General features: G+C 54.0%; 2 protein-coding genes across 2 annotated transcripts in view; both read right to left on the bottom strand.

Annotated features, from left to right (window-relative positions):
• Nucleotides 1–1,064: 1,064 nt before the first annotated feature.
• EBI3 (Epstein-Barr virus induced 3) lies at nucleotides 1,065–7,264 on the bottom strand. Its single transcript, XM_007460520.1, has 4 exons — nucleotides 6,990–7,264; nucleotides 5,146–5,324; nucleotides 3,407–3,564; nucleotides 1,065–1,468 (listed from the first exon to the last, which is right to left on the bottom strand). The coding sequence occupies exons 1-4, from the start codon at nucleotides 7,262–7,264 to the stop codon at nucleotides 1,316–1,318; spliced, it is 765 nt and encodes a 254-aa protein (XP_007460582.1). The 3' UTR covers nucleotides 1,065–1,315.
• Nucleotides 7,265–9,171: 1,907 nt separating this feature from the next.
• The window catches only part of ANKRD24 (ankyrin repeat domain 24), a 22,972-nt gene continuing 16,518 nt past the window's right edge, over nucleotides 9,172–15,625 (bottom strand). Inside the window, exons 16-22 of the mRNA XM_007460723.1 lie at nucleotides 15,357–15,429; nucleotides 15,056–15,174; nucleotides 13,480–14,886; nucleotides 11,065–11,232; nucleotides 9,740–9,865; nucleotides 9,446–9,511; nucleotides 9,172–9,249 (exon numbers count right to left, since the gene is read on the bottom strand). Coding sequence (XP_007460785.1) covers nucleotides 9,172–9,249; nucleotides 9,446–9,511; nucleotides 9,740–9,865; nucleotides 11,065–11,232; nucleotides 13,480–14,886; nucleotides 15,056–15,174; nucleotides 15,357–15,429 — 2,037 coding nt within the window. The remainder of the gene's footprint in view (nucleotides 9,250–9,445; nucleotides 9,512–9,739; nucleotides 9,866–11,064; nucleotides 11,233–13,479; nucleotides 14,887–15,055; nucleotides 15,175–15,356; nucleotides 15,430–15,625) is intronic.

Here is a 15,625-nt window from a genome sequence, read left to right as displayed (position 1 = left end):
ACATTTATTAGAGTTTTGGAGGTCAGAAGTCTAAAATGGGTGGCAGGTTCCTTCAGGAGGCTTCAGGAAAGAATCCATTTCCTTGTCTTTTCCAGCTTCTAGAGGCTGCCAGAGTTCCATGGCTCGTGGTCCTGGATCACTCTGACCTCTGCTACCACTGTCACATCACCTTCTCTGTCTCCCTCTGACCCTCCTGCTTCCCTTTTATAAGGTCACTTGTGATTACCTTGGGGCCACCTGGATAATACAATATAACTCTACTTCATTTTCATTAACTTTAAAAAATATATTTGGTTGCACCAGGTCTTAGTTGTGGCAGGCGGGCTCCTTAGTTGTGGCTTGCTGGCTCCTTACTTGTGGCATGCAAACTCTTAGTTGCAGCAGGCATGTGGGATCTAGTTCTCTGACCAGGGATCGAACCTGGGCCCCCTGCATTGGGAGAATGGAGTCTTAACCACTGCACCACCAGGGAAGTCCCCACTTTCATTAACTTAATGAAAGATCCTCAATCTTTAAGGATCCTCAAGATTGTTAAATTAGTCACATCTGCAAAGTCCCTTGTGCTGTGTAAGGTATCACATTCACAGGTTCTGGGGATTAGGACATGGACCTCTTTGGGGGGGGTCTTTATTCTGCTTGCCCTAGATTAGGTGGTCAGGGAAGGCTTCTTGGAGGAGGTGACCTTGGAATTGAGACCTGAGTGAAATGCACCGAGAAGCTCCTGGATTGAGAAAATCCTTCAGAGCCTGGCTGTGTTTTCCCCTCCTCAGAGCTTTCCAGACAAACTCATGTCCCACTGGTGTCCACCCACAGTGGGGCTCACATCTGGGCAGCTTTTGAGGTGAACCAAACTGAACTGAACTGAATGGATTCATCATTTCATCCCAGGCGGAACACCCACCACCCTGCCCTGACTCCCCCAGCCCCATCTCTTCCTCTGGTCCAGCCCTGACCCCACGTGTGGCAGTGGGGATTCACTGTGTGTGTGTGTCCTGGTCTGTCCTCTCCTCACAGGGTCTCATGTGGATCTGTTAAAAGAAGGAAGAGTCCTGATTCTAGTGACAATGATCCTTTTCTAATTAAACAATTTAAAAAATCTCATATTCACAGTTCACAAAACATTGCACTGTGTCAGAGGAGGTAGGGAGTACATCCCCATTTCACAGACTGAGAAACTGAGGCTCAGAGAGGCAAAGTCACTTGTCCAAGGTTGCCCAGCAACTCGGCAGCAGTGAACCCAGGCCAGTCAGGTCCCATCCACCCTTAGGCGGATGTCAAGGGCACAGCCCCTCTTCGGGGGTGCAGGGAACCCCCACTACTTGCCCAGGGTCACGGAGGCAACGGCGGGGAGACTCCAGGCGCTTGATTCCCCATAGTCAGTGAGATCCAGAGCAGCTACCTGGATGCAGTACTTGGCTTGGGGCCTCACAGCCTTGAGGGTGAAGGATGTGCCTTCAATTGGTCCCACCTGAAAGCAGAAGGAGGTCTGGGTCAGTGGAAACAAGGAAGCTATGTGATCAAGCCTTCCGTCTGCATGTTCGGGCTGCTGCTCCAAGACTCAGGCACCAATGTCAATCCTCATTGGCATGCCCTCTGCGGCCCCCGTACATCTTCAGACATCTTAAACATCTTGCTGAGCAGGGAGAGCCTGCCGCTCCCTGGCCAGCCAATTCTTGGTCGACCAGGAGCATGCCTTTCATATAAAAAACAATCCACCCCGAGTCCACACCCCCATCCATCCCCTCTCTGTACTGGTCACACACCAGCCCATATCCCCACCCTGCCCTAAATCACCCCAGGGCCAGATGCCAAGCAACTAGAGACCATCCTGCAGCCCAGAGCCCACTGGAATTATTCAAACTTGCTTACCCTAAGCTGTTCACCTGCCCCGCCTAGCCTTCCCCGAGGAAACCCCAATCCACCTCTGGCCTGGGCTCTCCCCTGGCTCCCACTTAAGCCTCCTGATGTCCCAAAGTTGCCCACATGGCCCTGAGTGGCGTGATGTGTCCTCTTTTCTGGGGAAATGCAATAAATTCTTCTTTCGATGGCCTTGACCTTTCCATGTCCTCACTCAGGCACCTCCACAGACTAAAATCCCTGGGCACCCATGAGACACCCTCTCAGCTCTGCCTTTCTGGTTCTCCATCCTGTCCCCTCTGTCCCCGCCACTCCACACTCTCCCTCCAACATCGGGGTCCCCCTCATCCTTGGCATGTCCCATGTCAGCCACCATCGGCAGCTTCCCAAGTTCAGGTCTGACTATGTCCCTCCTTCCTCTGCACAAGCTGTCCCATGTGGCAGCCGGATGTGACGCTTTCGGTTTTAAATTTAGATTAATTAATCATTGCACAATCTTGCGAATACACCAAAGTTACTGGCCTGTGCACTTTAAAACAGAGAGCTTCGTGGCATGTAAATTCTGTCTCAATTTTAAAATTGCAAGCATTTACAAAATTAAATTAATGAATACTACATCAACTTTAAAAGCCCATTCCTCACTCCTCACCAGGTTGCAACCGCTTGGCAGCTTCACGCGGCCCGAGGCTACCATCTTGGACAGTGTGGATATGGAACATTTCTACTGTTGCAGAAGGTTCTAAGGGACAGGATTGCAAAAGCCTAAACCCTGCAAAGACTCAGATCCTCAGCCCAGCATCCAAGGCTGCCCAGGACACAACTGCCCTGCCCATATGCTCACTGACTGAAACCCTGCCTTTATTTTTTAAGAATGTAAAACAATATATTGGTGCTCTCAATTGAGGTGAAATTCACATGACGTAAAATTAACCATTCCAAGATGGATAATCTAGTGGCATTTAGTACATTCACAGTGTTGGGCAACCATCACCACTATCTAGTTCCAGAACATTCCATCCCCCCAGAAAGAAGCCCCATCCCCATTAGCAGTCACCCCCTCTCCCTCCCACAGCCCCTGACAACCACTAATCCAATCTCTGTCTCTGTGAATTTGCCTGTTCTGGATGTTTCCCATCAATAGAATCACACAGTGTGTCCTCCTGTGTCTGGCTTCTCTCACTGAGCATCGTGTTCTCAAGGGTCCATCCACGTTGTAGCGAGTGTCAGGGCTTCTCTCCTTTTCATGGCTGAGTGATGTTCCCGTGTGTGGAGGGACCACGTTGTGTTTATCCATCATCCGTTGATAGGCACTTGTGTTATTTCCACCTTTTGACCATTGTGAGTGGTGCTGCTGTGAACATTTGTGTACAAGTAATTGTTCGAGGCCGTGTTTTCAATTCTTTTGGGTAGATGCCCAGGAGTGGAACTGCTGGGCTGCATTCACGTCGCACACCAGCACCCCAAGCTGTGACCCACACCCCACTGTACCTTTGCACATGCTCTTCCGTCTACCCGGGAACTGCCTTCCCCCTCACCTCACCCTCCTCACCTGGCGGAAGCGGGCAGCTCCGTGGCGCTTGTAGCGGATCCGGTACTTGAGTGAGAAGATCTCTGGGAAGGGCCAGGACCGGGGGGGTTCCCATTGCACCCAGAGCCGCTGCCCAGGGAGGGGGCTCAGGCGCACACCTTCTGGAGGGTCCGGTTTGACTGATGGACAAGCAGGAGACAGGGTCAGCGGAGGGCACATTCATTCATTCATTCAACCAACCAACCAATAAATATTAACTGAGGGTCTGCTGAGTGTCCAGGGATGTTCTGGATACTAGGGACACAGTAGTCCTGTCACCTTGGAGCTCAATCCCCCCAGGCAGAAGATAAGACACAAGAGGCAGATCCGAAGGTCATAAAAAGGAGGGAAGAAAGCTCAGGAGTGCAAGGAGGGTAGTGGGTTGCAATGTTTTTGGAGACATAACTCACATACCAGAGAATTCACCCTTTGAAAGTGTACACTTCAGTGGTTTTAGTATATTCACAGTGTCATGCAACCATCACCACCATTTAATCCGGAACATTCTATCTCCCCCAAAGAAGCCCCATCCCCGTGAGCAGTAAGCCCCCCATTCCTCCCTCCCAAGCCCCTGACAACCACAAACCCACTCTCTGTGTCTGTGGATTTGCCGGTTCTGGACATTTCCCATCAATGGAATCACATCCTGTGTGTCCTTCTGTGTCTGGCTTCTCTCACTGAGCATCGTGTTCTCAAGGTCCATCCAGGTTGTAGTGAGTGTTGGTGCTTCTCTCCTTTTTATGGCTGAATAATATTCCATTGTGGGGATGGACACGTTTTGTGTATCTATTCATCAGTTAATGAGTATTTGTGTCGTTTCTAATTTCTGCCTATTATGGATAATGCTGCTGTGAACATTCATGCACAAGTTTTTCTGCAAACATGCTTTCCATTTTCTCTTAGATATATATCTAGAATTGGAATTGCTGGATTACATGGTAACATGTTTAGCTCTTTGAGGGACTGCCAGTCTGTTTTCTAGTAACCACCAGCAATGTATGATGGTTTGCAATTAAAAAAAAAAATGCTTAGGGAGGACTCACTGAGGAGATGACATCTGAGTTGAGAGCTAAAGGAGGTGAGGGAGTGAACACTGTGGAGACCTGGGGGAAGAGCCTTGCGGGCAGGGGGAACAGCACGTGTAAAGGTCCTAGGGCAGGACTGTGCCTGGTGTGTCGGAAGAACAGGGAGGAGGCCCATGTGGCTGGAGCAGAGTGAGCGAGGCGGGGAGAGGGAGGAGGGGACGGCAGGGGGGGACAGGAACAGATAGTGGGAGCCCTGGAGGGCTGTAGGCAAGGCAACAATGGGACCTGACTCAGGTGCTCACAGGCGCCTTCTGGTGGCTGCTGTGGGGAGGACAGATTGTGGGAAGGAGGGCAAGAACCCAAGGGGGAACCCGACTGGAGTGCTCACAGGCGCCCTCTGGTGGCTGCTGTGAGGAGGACAGATGCGGGTGAGGGCAGGAATAGGGGACCAGGATGGAGGGGCTGCCACTGGTCCAGGTGGGCGGTGATGCAGGTTGGACCAAGTAGGGGCTCAGGAGAGGGGAGAAGTGGGCAGATTCTTGCTGAATTGTGAAGGTGGAGCCCACAGGATCCGTGAGGGATGGACAGGATCTCATTCTGACAGGTGGGAGGTGGGTGTGTGTGTGTGTGTGTGTGTGTGTGTGAGGAGCAGAAGCAAGGGGGACCCTCCACACCCCCACCGCTGCCCCTACTCACTGACGTGCTCTGGGACGAACGGCACGAAGCTGCTGCTGACGCCCCGGGGGTGGACAGCCGTGATGTTGAGCACATAGGGCACCATGGAGAACATCTGGATGTCAGGGATGATACAGCTGGTGGCCTCTGGTGTCTGCTGGAGGCAGGGCCAGCTCTCCCCATGGGCTGCCACGCCAAGCCTGGACACCGAGTGTGCTGTGAGGGTCGCAGCACTTCCTGCTGGCCCCCTGTGCCCTGGACCCCAAGTAGGGACGGCAGGTGAGGAGTCCTGCTCTTGGCTGTGTGATCCTAGGGACCCCTCACTCCAACATCACAGAGCCCGGGGGACCCAGGGTTGGGGGTAAAACCCCACAGGGAGATGCTAGGGTCCGGATTCTAACACTTTCTGGGGGGACTTCCCTGGTGGTCCGGTGGTTAAGAATCTGCCTTCCAATGCAGGGGACGTGGGTTCGATCCCTGGTCGGGGAACTAAGATCCCGCATGCCGCGGGGCAACTAAGCCCGCGCACCACAACTGAGCCCGCGTGCTCTGGAGCCCGTGTGCCACAACTAGAGGGAAGGCTGTACACCACACTGAAGAAGAACCCGCATGCCACAGCAAACACCCAGCACAGCCAAGTAATAATAATAATACAGTTTTTTAAATAAATAAATAAAGCTTTCTGGAACGTCAACATTCCAGCCTTAGAATTCCAACATTCCCAGGTCTACGATTCCGGAATCCGAAATAATAAGATTCCAGTTCTCTCGAGTTCTGACACTGCAAGATTTCAGACTCTGGAGCCTGGAACTCAGCACCGTCCACAGAAACTTCCACAGCATCCAAAACGTTCTGCTTCTGCCCTGTGGATATGAAGCGCGGCTAGTGCAGCTGAGTGGGACTTTTTGATTTATTTCATCTAATCTGAATGAAAAGTTCCCACCTATCAGAAAGCGTGGGAAAGTTCCTCAGAACAACTCAGGTGTGTGAATCTACTTTTCCAAACACAAATGTTATGAAATCTAATCAGAGATCAAGAATATCCGATTGGGGGACTTCTCTGGTGGTGCAGTGGTTAAGAATCCATCTACCAATGCAGGGGACACGGGTTCGAGCCCTGGTCCGGGAAGATCCCACATGCCGCGGAGCAACTAAGCCCGTGTGCCACAACTACTAAAGACCATGCACCTAGAGCCCATGCTCCACAACAAGAGAAGCCACTGCAATGGGAAGCCTGCTCACCACAATGAAGAGTAGCCCCCGCTCACCACAACTAGAGAAAGCCTGCGGGCAGCAACGGGAAGACACAAAGCAGCCAAAAATAAATAAATAAATTTATTTTTTTAAAAAAAAGAATTTCTGATTGAATGTTTAGCATCTGAATTGAAGTGTGACACATGTGTAAAGCACACATGGAATTCCATGACAGTATAACAAGACTGAATGCAAAATTACTCATTAATTTTTAAAGTATTGATTACATATTGAATACTTTAGATAATCCTATTAAATGCTATGAAATCAATTTCTAGTATAAGTTTAAATACATGAATCGTATATAAGCATGTTAAAGTACATTGCATTTGATCATATTAAATGACAAACATTTGAAATATTTAGATACTATTTAAATAAAATATTAAAGCCAATGTCACCCATTTCTTTTTCTTCTTTAAATGTGGCTTCTAGAAAATTTTACCCTCCACATGTGGCTCGCAGTATGTATTTTAGGGAGTATATTTCTAAGGGTTGGTGGTGCTCTAGAATTCTGAGGGGTTCAGGCTCTCACTAAATCCCCAGCTGCCCTGATCCTAGGGGGTCAGCCCAGATGTAGAATCCCCAGGAAGCCCTCCAGTCTCTCTGACCTGTACGTGGCAATGAAGGACGTGGGCCTGGAGGAGTTTGGAGCGGGCGGCAGGGTCCAGGAGCAATCCACTGCGATCGGGTACCTAGAGGCCTGGCACCGCACCCTGGGCTGGGTGTGAGCCGCTGGGGGGCCCAGAGAGAGAAGGAGAGCGTGAGCTTCTGATTCACCTGTGACTGTCAAAGCCCTACCGTGGCTTGGCCCCCACCTCGCTGCCAGCCAGTGCTGGGCACACATTAGGAGCCTAACAGAGGTTTGTGGAATGAATGAGTACATGAATGAAAGGCACCTACATCATCTCTCACTCTCGCTACAACCTACCAAGGCAGGAACTATTAACCCAGTTTCCAGATGGGGAAACTGAGGTTGACGGAGCCACAGAGGGGACCTAGGGTTGCCGGGGATTTCTGGTGGGAGGGAGATGCTTTACCGGACCCCCCTCTTTGTGATGGTTTTGTTTTGAATCACATGAAATGAATGGATACAATTAAAATTTCTTTCTCTCCCACCCTCCCTTCCTCCAGGCTGTGGCTGCCACTTCCCGGTCCCTTTGGGGTAGCTCTTGCCCTCTCTGTGCCTCATGCAATGGGATGGTAACCCCCTCCCATCAGTGGTCATACAGAAGGTGTGTGAGCTCCCACCCCACCCAGGATGTTCCACGGCAAAGTCCAGTCCTCGGAGAGTGTCCCTCTGCCCTGGCTCCCCCTACCCCCCCGGGTCCCCACATACCTTCTCTCCCGCAGCAAAGTGAGCAACACACCCAGAAGGTGAGGGTGAGGACAAGTCTTGGGGCCATGGCTCAGGCGGGATCTGCTTTCAGGGGCTGGGGCAGAGAGCACCCTCGGGTAGGCAAGGGATTCAGGTCCCACCCAGGGGAAAGGCCAGCCCCCAGGCGAGGCCCCTACTTCCCCTTCCCCTTCTGACTCACTGCCTGGTTCATGGGGCTCCGGAGGAGGAGCCCCCAGTCCCTTCCCCGGCCACCCCCAGTCTCGGGTGCGGAAGGCCCCAAAGGTGGGGGCAGAAGGAGGAGGCCAGGAAAGGGAGAAGTGGTGACCCCGTGGCCCTTCCCAGAAGAGCCTTCCTTCCGGCTGCAGCGAGGAGAGGGCACGCCGGGGAGGGCCATGATGACAGGGAGAAAGACAGACAGCAGCCAGGGCAGGGAGGAACAGAGAGCAGCTGGCGCCAACAGAGGATGCCCATCACTCATCAACCACAGAGATGGGGACCCCCACCCCCGCCAGCCACATTCCACGCTCCAGGCCACAGAGAGGCAGAAACCCAGGCTCTCAGAAGGCAGCCCCGAACCGTGGACATTCTCCAAGGGCCTGGGATGCCCGGGGACAGGCAGAGCCACTGCTGGACGCTGAGGAAACCTGGGGAACAGGCTGGACACGGAGCTGCCTTCCTGCCCGAGCTGGAAAAAGCCAAGAACCCCCAGGGGATTTCAGGGGGTTGGCCCAGGGGCAAAGAGGCTGTGGGAGGGTGTGGGACACTCCCACCAGGGCCGGGTTTAGGGTGAGGGCAGTGAGGTAAGTCGTGCAGCCTCAGACTCTGTCTTCATTTGACATTTGCATATCTTGTTCATCATGAACTTTTGGGAACCCATTCTGACTTTTAAAAATAGTGCAGTAACTGGGGGATTCCCTGGCAGTCCAGTGGTTACGACTTTGCGCATCCAAGGCAGGAGGCGCGGTTCAACCCCTGGTCTGGAAACTAAGATGCTGTGTGGTGTGGCCAAAAGAAAAGAAAGAAAGAAAGAAAAAAGATATTGCAGTAACATAGTAACATAGTGTTCCTCTGGGGACTGAGGCCTGTCCTGCTCTCCTCACCCTAATCCCCAATCCCTGCTCTGGGCCGCCCCTTCCCCGCTTTGCAGTGGGAGCCCAGCAATCAGGCCACACGATGCTTTCATCCTCTGCTCCGTGAGCTTTTATTCCTGGGGTGGCGTCTGATGATAAGACCAGACGTGAGGGATGGGACTCACAAATTCTCCGGCGCAGGGAAGGGTACACGGTCAGGGCCTGGGTCTAGACTGACCAGCGCATGCAAGGACCACTGGGGCCGTGGAGGCAGTGAGGGATCGTTGGGAAGGAGCCCAGGCTGGTCTCCAAGTGCGGATGGTCAGCGCGTGAGTCTGGGAGCCCCAACTCGGGGCCTGGAAGGCGGAGGGCAGTGCTCTGACCTCAGCGGCCCTGGGCCTGGAGTCTTTGCATCTGCAGGATCTGACTCAGAATCCGCTGTACATCTTCATCCATCTGACCCTGGGGCGGGAGGTGGAGAGAAGCGGAGAGAGCCTGGGCATTCCCCACCGCCCCCCACCCAGCTTCTCCATTCCCCTCCCTGACCCCCCGCCCCGGAGGCCATGAACCTCTTCCCTCGACCAGTGTCCCATTGTACAGATGGGGACATTGAGGCCCAGGGAGCAGCAGTGGCGCACCCAAAGCCAGGGTGACTCACCTGAATGGCGTAGAGGAGGTGGCTCCTGTACAAGGCCACCACTGCACTGTGGTCCCTGGCAGCTTCCTGTGGGTGTGGGGAGGGCGCTCAGAAAAGCAGAACCCCCTCCAAGATATGCCAGAAAGCCCCCTTTGCACCCCGAGCCCCTATTTTGATGGCAGGCGCCGGCATGACAGTGCTGCTTGCTAAAATACTGAACTGTTTTCCTTCCACTCCTGGCCCATGTGCCCAACCTCCTGCCTGCCCGTCACCCGCCTGGGACCCCTGTGCCCAGCGGGTGGGTGAGGCTCTCACCTCCAGCTGCTCCCGTAGAGCCTTCACCTGGCCGCGAAGGGCCTCCACCTCCGAGGAGCCTGGGGCTCCAGGCTGGTCCTTCAGTGCCTCCTTAAGACTGAAGACTTCCTTGGAGAGCTCTGTGATCTGAAGTGGGATCAGGGGAGGGTCAGCTAGCACCCTGAGCCCGGGGCTGGGGGCCTGCGACCTTTCCAGGCAAAGGACAGGCCTTGGAGGGAAAGTCGCATCCTAGAGGTTAGCAAACTCTGCCCTGCAGGCTGAGTCCGGCCCATCAGCTAAGAATGGTTTCCACATGTTAAATGGTTGAGGGGGAAGAAGTCTTCACGACATGTGCAAATTCAACCAAATTCACATTTCCACGGCCAAACGTAAAATGTTATTGGTGCACGGCCAAGCCCCATTCATTGTCACAGCGTCTACAGCTCCTGCATCAGCAGCAGAGCTGAGTACCCTGGCCAAGTAAGGCCAAAAACATTGACCGTCTGGCCCTTTACAGAAAAAGCTTGTGGATCTTGGAGTCCCGGAAAGTGAAAGCGGAGACAGACAGAACAGGAGGGCCGAAAAGCAGCCTGGCCTGGTGGGGCTGAGTCAGACAGGCCAGGGTTTGGGTCTTTCTCTACCCTTTCCCTGCTGGAGATCTTGGGAAGATGACTTAAACCCTCTGAATCTCAGTTTCCTCATCTGTAAAGAGAATCACACTTCTCACCTTGGTAGGCTGCTGTGATTAAGTTTAAACTCTGCCAGCAAACAGCAGGCACTCAATAAATGCTGGGCTCTATTGTTATTTCTATAGATCAGAGGTTCTCAACCAGGGGAGATCCTGCCTCCCCGGGATGCCAGGCAATATCTGTGTTTGTCACCACTGGGGGTGTTCCTGATATCGAGTGCGTAGGGGCCACGAATGCTGCTCCACCCCCCACAGTGCCCGGGATGGTCCCCCACAAAGAATAACCTAGCCCCAAATGTCACTAGTGCTGAGGGGGAGGAACACTGCTACAAATAAACCATAATCCCTACCACAATTTTACCTTCATTTTACAGAGGTGGAAACTGGGGCTCAGAGAGGTCAAGTGACTTGCCCAGGGTCACACAGCAGGTTGGGGCTGGGTTTCTCTGTGTGCTAAAGTACCTGGGGCTCTGGGGGTCACATCCACTGTCTAGACACTCAGAGTCAAGACACTCAGTTTGCCTCTTGGAGACTCTGTTTGCTCATCTGGAAAATGGGCTGATTTCCCAAGGCTCTTTCCATTAGGACATTCTTAGATTCCCTCCAACCTCTGTCGAGTGGGGGGTCCCCTGACTGAGCACAAGAAAATGGGACCCACCTTCTTGTCCTTCTCCTTGGCGCTCTCCAGGGCCTCCTGGGCACGGCTCTGGGCCTGGCGTGCCCGCTCGGCCTCAGTACGTAGCCCCCGCAGCTGCTGCTCTGCGGTGGCCAGCTGGGCCTCGGCCGCGTGCCGTTCACTCTTCATGAATAGCGCCTCCCGCTGCACCTGCGGCCCAAACCCATGTGTGACCCTGAGGACGTCTGGACCCCAAAGATGCCTGGACACCAAAGATTCTGACCCTTCTATTTTGGTCTGAGGCTATTCAAGCCCATTTGGCCTCAAGGGATTTGATTCAGGGAAGTTCTGGATTTCTTTGGGCACGATGAACATTCTGACTCTGCCAAGCTGTGTGTCCTTAGACAAGTGACATAAGCTCTCTGTGTCTCAATTTGCTCATATGTAAAACGAGGATAATAAGAGCCTCCACGTCACAGGGTGATTGTGAGGATAAAATGAGAAAATACATGGAATACACTTAGAATGGTGCTTGGCACACAGTAAGTGCTATCTTCAAGTTTGTGATGTTGTTTTTACTGTTATTATTACATAATGAACGTTATTATCATTATTATTACAATATAGCCAATGTCCTTTTCTCTGCCAGTGGTGTGAAGGTTTGTAGATTTCTTACGAAATGAAGGAAAAACAGAAGAGTCTGGATGAAAAGCAAACAAATGCCCCAAAACTGATGACTGCATTTTCACAAAAATATCAAGATTGGAGCAGTGTTAGATTTGCAAAAATTGATCCTGGGGGGATCATTGGCCTTAATAGAAATAATAGGTCAGGGAAAATGGATAATAATTAGATGTTCCACTTAGTACAGACTGACTACACCTTAACAATTAAAAAAAAAAAAAACAACTAAGTCTGAATCAAATCAGACTTGCAAAATTTACCCACAAAAGAAGTGATCATGAAGGAAGGTAAAATTTAGAAAACAGGGCTTCCCTGGCGGTCCAGTGGTTAAGACTCCACGCTTCCACTGCATGGGGCACAGGTTAGATCCCTGGTTGGGGAACTAAGATCCCTGAAAGCAGTGCAGCCAAAAAAAAAAAAAAAAAAATAGAAGAGAATATTCTTAGAAAAACAGTAATCCTGGCTGCAATTATTAATCACTTGTACCATCACTGTCCTAAGTAGAATTAAACCATTTAATTTTCACGTGAGGACTAAGAACTATTATTAGCTCCATTATACAGGTGAGTAAACAGAGGCATGGAGAGAAAAATGCTTTCCTGATGACAACTAACAAATGTGGCTTTTTATTCACATATTTGTTGAAAACAGTTGCTAGGTTTTTTTGCGGGATGTGTGTGTGTGTGTGTGTGTGTGTGTGTGTGTGTGTGTGTGTATTTAAGAAAAGAGGTGGAGTCAAAAGATCCACCTTCAGGACTTCCCTGGTTGTCCAGTGGTTTAGAATCCTCCTTCCTCCACTGCAAGGGGTGTGGGTTCGATCCCTGGTCAGGGAACTAAGATCCCACATGCTGTGGGGCAACTAGGCCCACATGCTCTAGAGCCTGCGTGTCACAACTAGAGAGCCCGTGCGCCGCAACTACTGAGCCCGTGCACTGCAACGAAGATCCCACGTGCCGGGGACTTCCCCAGTGGCACAGTGGTTAAGAATCCACCTGCCAATGCAGGGGACACAGGTTCGAGCCCTGGTCTGGGAGGATCCCACATGCCACGGAGCAGCTAAGCCTGTGCGCCACAGCTACTGAGCCTGTGCTCTAGAGCCCACGAGCCACAGCTACTGAGCCCACATGCCTAGAGCCTGTGATCCGCAACGAGAAGCCACCGCAATGAGAAGCCTACGCACCACAACGAAGAGTAGCCCCCTCTCACCGCAACTAGAGAAAGCCCACGTGCAGCAACAAAGACCCAACACAGCCAAAAATAAATAAATAAATAGATAGATAGATAAAAAGGAAGATGGCGGGCTTCCCTGGTGGCGCAGTGGTTGAGAGTCTGCCTGCTGATGCAGGGGACGCAGGTTCTTGGCCCGGTCCGGGAGGATCCCACATGTCGCAGAGCGGCTAGGCCTGTGAGCCATGACCGCTGAGCCTGCGCATCCGGAGCCTGTGCTCCTCAACGGGAGAGGCCACAACAGTGAGAGGCCCGCGTACCGCAAAAAAAACAACAAAAAACAAAAAAGGAAGACGGCAAAAAGGGCTAACCATTAGAAAAAATGATGGGGTCAAAATGGCCAAAAGGTTTTTAAAAAGAAAACACCAGTTGAAACACCCAGGAGGTCAGAATGGCTGCAGGGTCAAAGGTCCACCTAGATATATCGCAGCGTCAAGTCTCTGCAGGATTGAAACTGATGGGGTCGAAACATCGCATGGCTGTGGGGTTAGAACAGACCACCAACTGGCTACTGGCTGTGCCCGATGAGGATCCCGCCGTGCTCACCTGGAAGACCTCGGCGCTGGTCTTCTCGTGGCGTCGCCCCAGCTCCTCCAGCTGCCCCTGCAGCCGGGCCACATCGGCCTGCAGGGCATCCACGATGCGCTCGTGCTCTAGGCGGGCCACGCTGCCCACACGCTCGCGCTCCAGCTCTGCCCGCAGACGGGCGGCCTCCTTGCCCGTGGCCACCACCTCCTGCTCCAGGCTGGCTGCCCGGCCCCGCAACTCCAGGGCCTCCTCCTGCAGCCGGTGATGCTCCGAGGCTGGCACCACTGACTGGTGGAGCACCTCGGAGGCCTCACGCAATTCTGCCAGGCCCCGCCGAGCCTCCTCGCAGGCCGCGGCCAGCTCAGCAGCCCGGGCCTCAGCCACATCCCGCGCCTGGCCCAGCTTGACGGCCGCGGCCCGCTGCTGCTCCCCAGCGGTTGCGGCCGTAGCCAGCTGCTCCCGTAGGGCCTGCACCTCCCGGCTCAGCTCTAGCCGCAACTCCTCCCGCTGGGCCAGCTCTGCCCGCAGGCCCCGAGCCTCCTCCTCGGCCAACAGCCGGCCGGCCTGGGCCTCGTCCAGCCGGGCCGAGGCTGCTTCCAGCTCCCGGAGGCGGCAGTCCCGGTCTCGGAGGTCCTCCCGGGCCTGCTCCAGGGCGGCCCGCAGCTGGCCTGTGTCACCACTGCTGACCCCGCCAGCCCCACCACCCTCGGCCTCCGCGGGCTCACACTTGCCGTGGGCCGCCTCCAGCTCAACAGCACTGGGGTGCAGGGCGGGGCCTGTGGTGACCCTCGGGGTCGTGGCCTCCACTCCCATGGCCTCCGTTTTCATGGTCCCTGTGCCTGTGAGCTCTTCCTGCACAGCACCTGTTCCACTGGGCTTCCATTCTGGTTCCTCTGTTTTCATATTTGTGGACTCTGCTCCCGTGGCCTCTGTTTCTGGGTTTCCTCCTTCTTCTAGAGTTTTTGTTTCTGTGACCTCAGCCCCTGCGGCCTTTGTTTCCAAGTGCTCGGCGCCCACACCCTCTGTTTCCGTGGCCTCAGCGTCCGTGGGTCTTGTTTCCGTGGCCTCCGCCACCATGGATGCTGCTTCCGAAGCTCTGGCTTCCGTAGCTTCTACTCCCGCAGCCTCCTCATCTGTGCTCTCGGCTCCATTAACTCTGGTTTCCGGAGCTGCAGTGCCGTTAAGCTCTGCTTCCACTGGTCCGTTTCTGACGGTCTTGGCTCCCGGGCCGTTGCCCTCCCCAGGGGCTGCCTCCTCTTCTCCAGGGCCCTCCTGTGCTTCCTGCTGCCCCAGCGCCTGCAGGGCCTTGGCATGCTGCCTGCGGAGCTGGTCAAACTCAGCCCGGAGAGAGTCGTACAGCGCCAGAGGGATGACCTCGGCCAGACTGTCAGCCTCCATCTCATCCTTCTCGAAGTGCTCCAGAATCTGGCAGGGGCAGGGCAGCCGGGTAAGAGCTGAAGTGGCCATGGGGGGCACAGGGCAGCCATGCCACTTTCCCTGTCCACAGAGTCAGCCACGTGCCCGCCCAACCCCCCCAGGGAACAGCCCCTCAGGTCTGTCCCCATCCAACCCTCCCGGGCCTCAGTTTCCCCACCTGGACCTTCTCCATCAGTTCCTGGTTCTGTCTGGTGAGCATGGCCACCTGCTCCTGCAGCGAGGCCAAGAGGTCCTGGGCCGATGGGCTTAGGTGCTTGGAGAGCAGCGCCTCAGCCCCTGGCAGGGGACACAGAGTCAGGCCCCAGGGTCCCTGGGCAGGCCGACTTTGGGGAGTGGAATAACTAATGGGGCGGGCCAAGCTCCCTCCCAGATGCAACCTCTCTCTATGCCTATGGGTCAAGGCTCCAACTCCTGGGGCCCCAGACACAATGGGTGAAGGAGGGCAGGTGGGAGCTCACCTGGGAAGTCGGGCAGCTCACCCTCCTCGTCCTGCAGGGTGGCCACGTCATAGCTGGTGTTCTCCCTCTCATTCTGGTGGGGGGGTGATCAGGGTCCAGCTCGGGGTCTTGCCCTCCCTCCAGCCCCCATGTCTCCCCCAAGTTTGTGTCCATAACCCCAACTAGGGGTGTATGTGCCACCTGGTCACAGGGGACTGGGAGTGAGTCCTTGAAAGGGTGTGTCTGCAATTCTGTGTGGGGCCACAGCTGTCTGCCTGTGTGCGAGCACC

This window comes from Lipotes vexillifer, unplaced genomic scaffold, assembly GCF_000442215.2.
Source record: "Lipotes vexillifer unplaced genomic scaffold, Lipotes_vexillifer_v1.1 scaffold1011, whole genome shotgun sequence".
Classification (NCBI taxonomy): Eukaryota; Metazoa; Chordata; class Mammalia; order Artiodactyla; family Lipotidae; genus Lipotes; species Lipotes vexillifer.
Note: the sequence above shows the minus strand (reverse complement) of the source record. Positions and strands in the feature narration are given on the sequence as shown.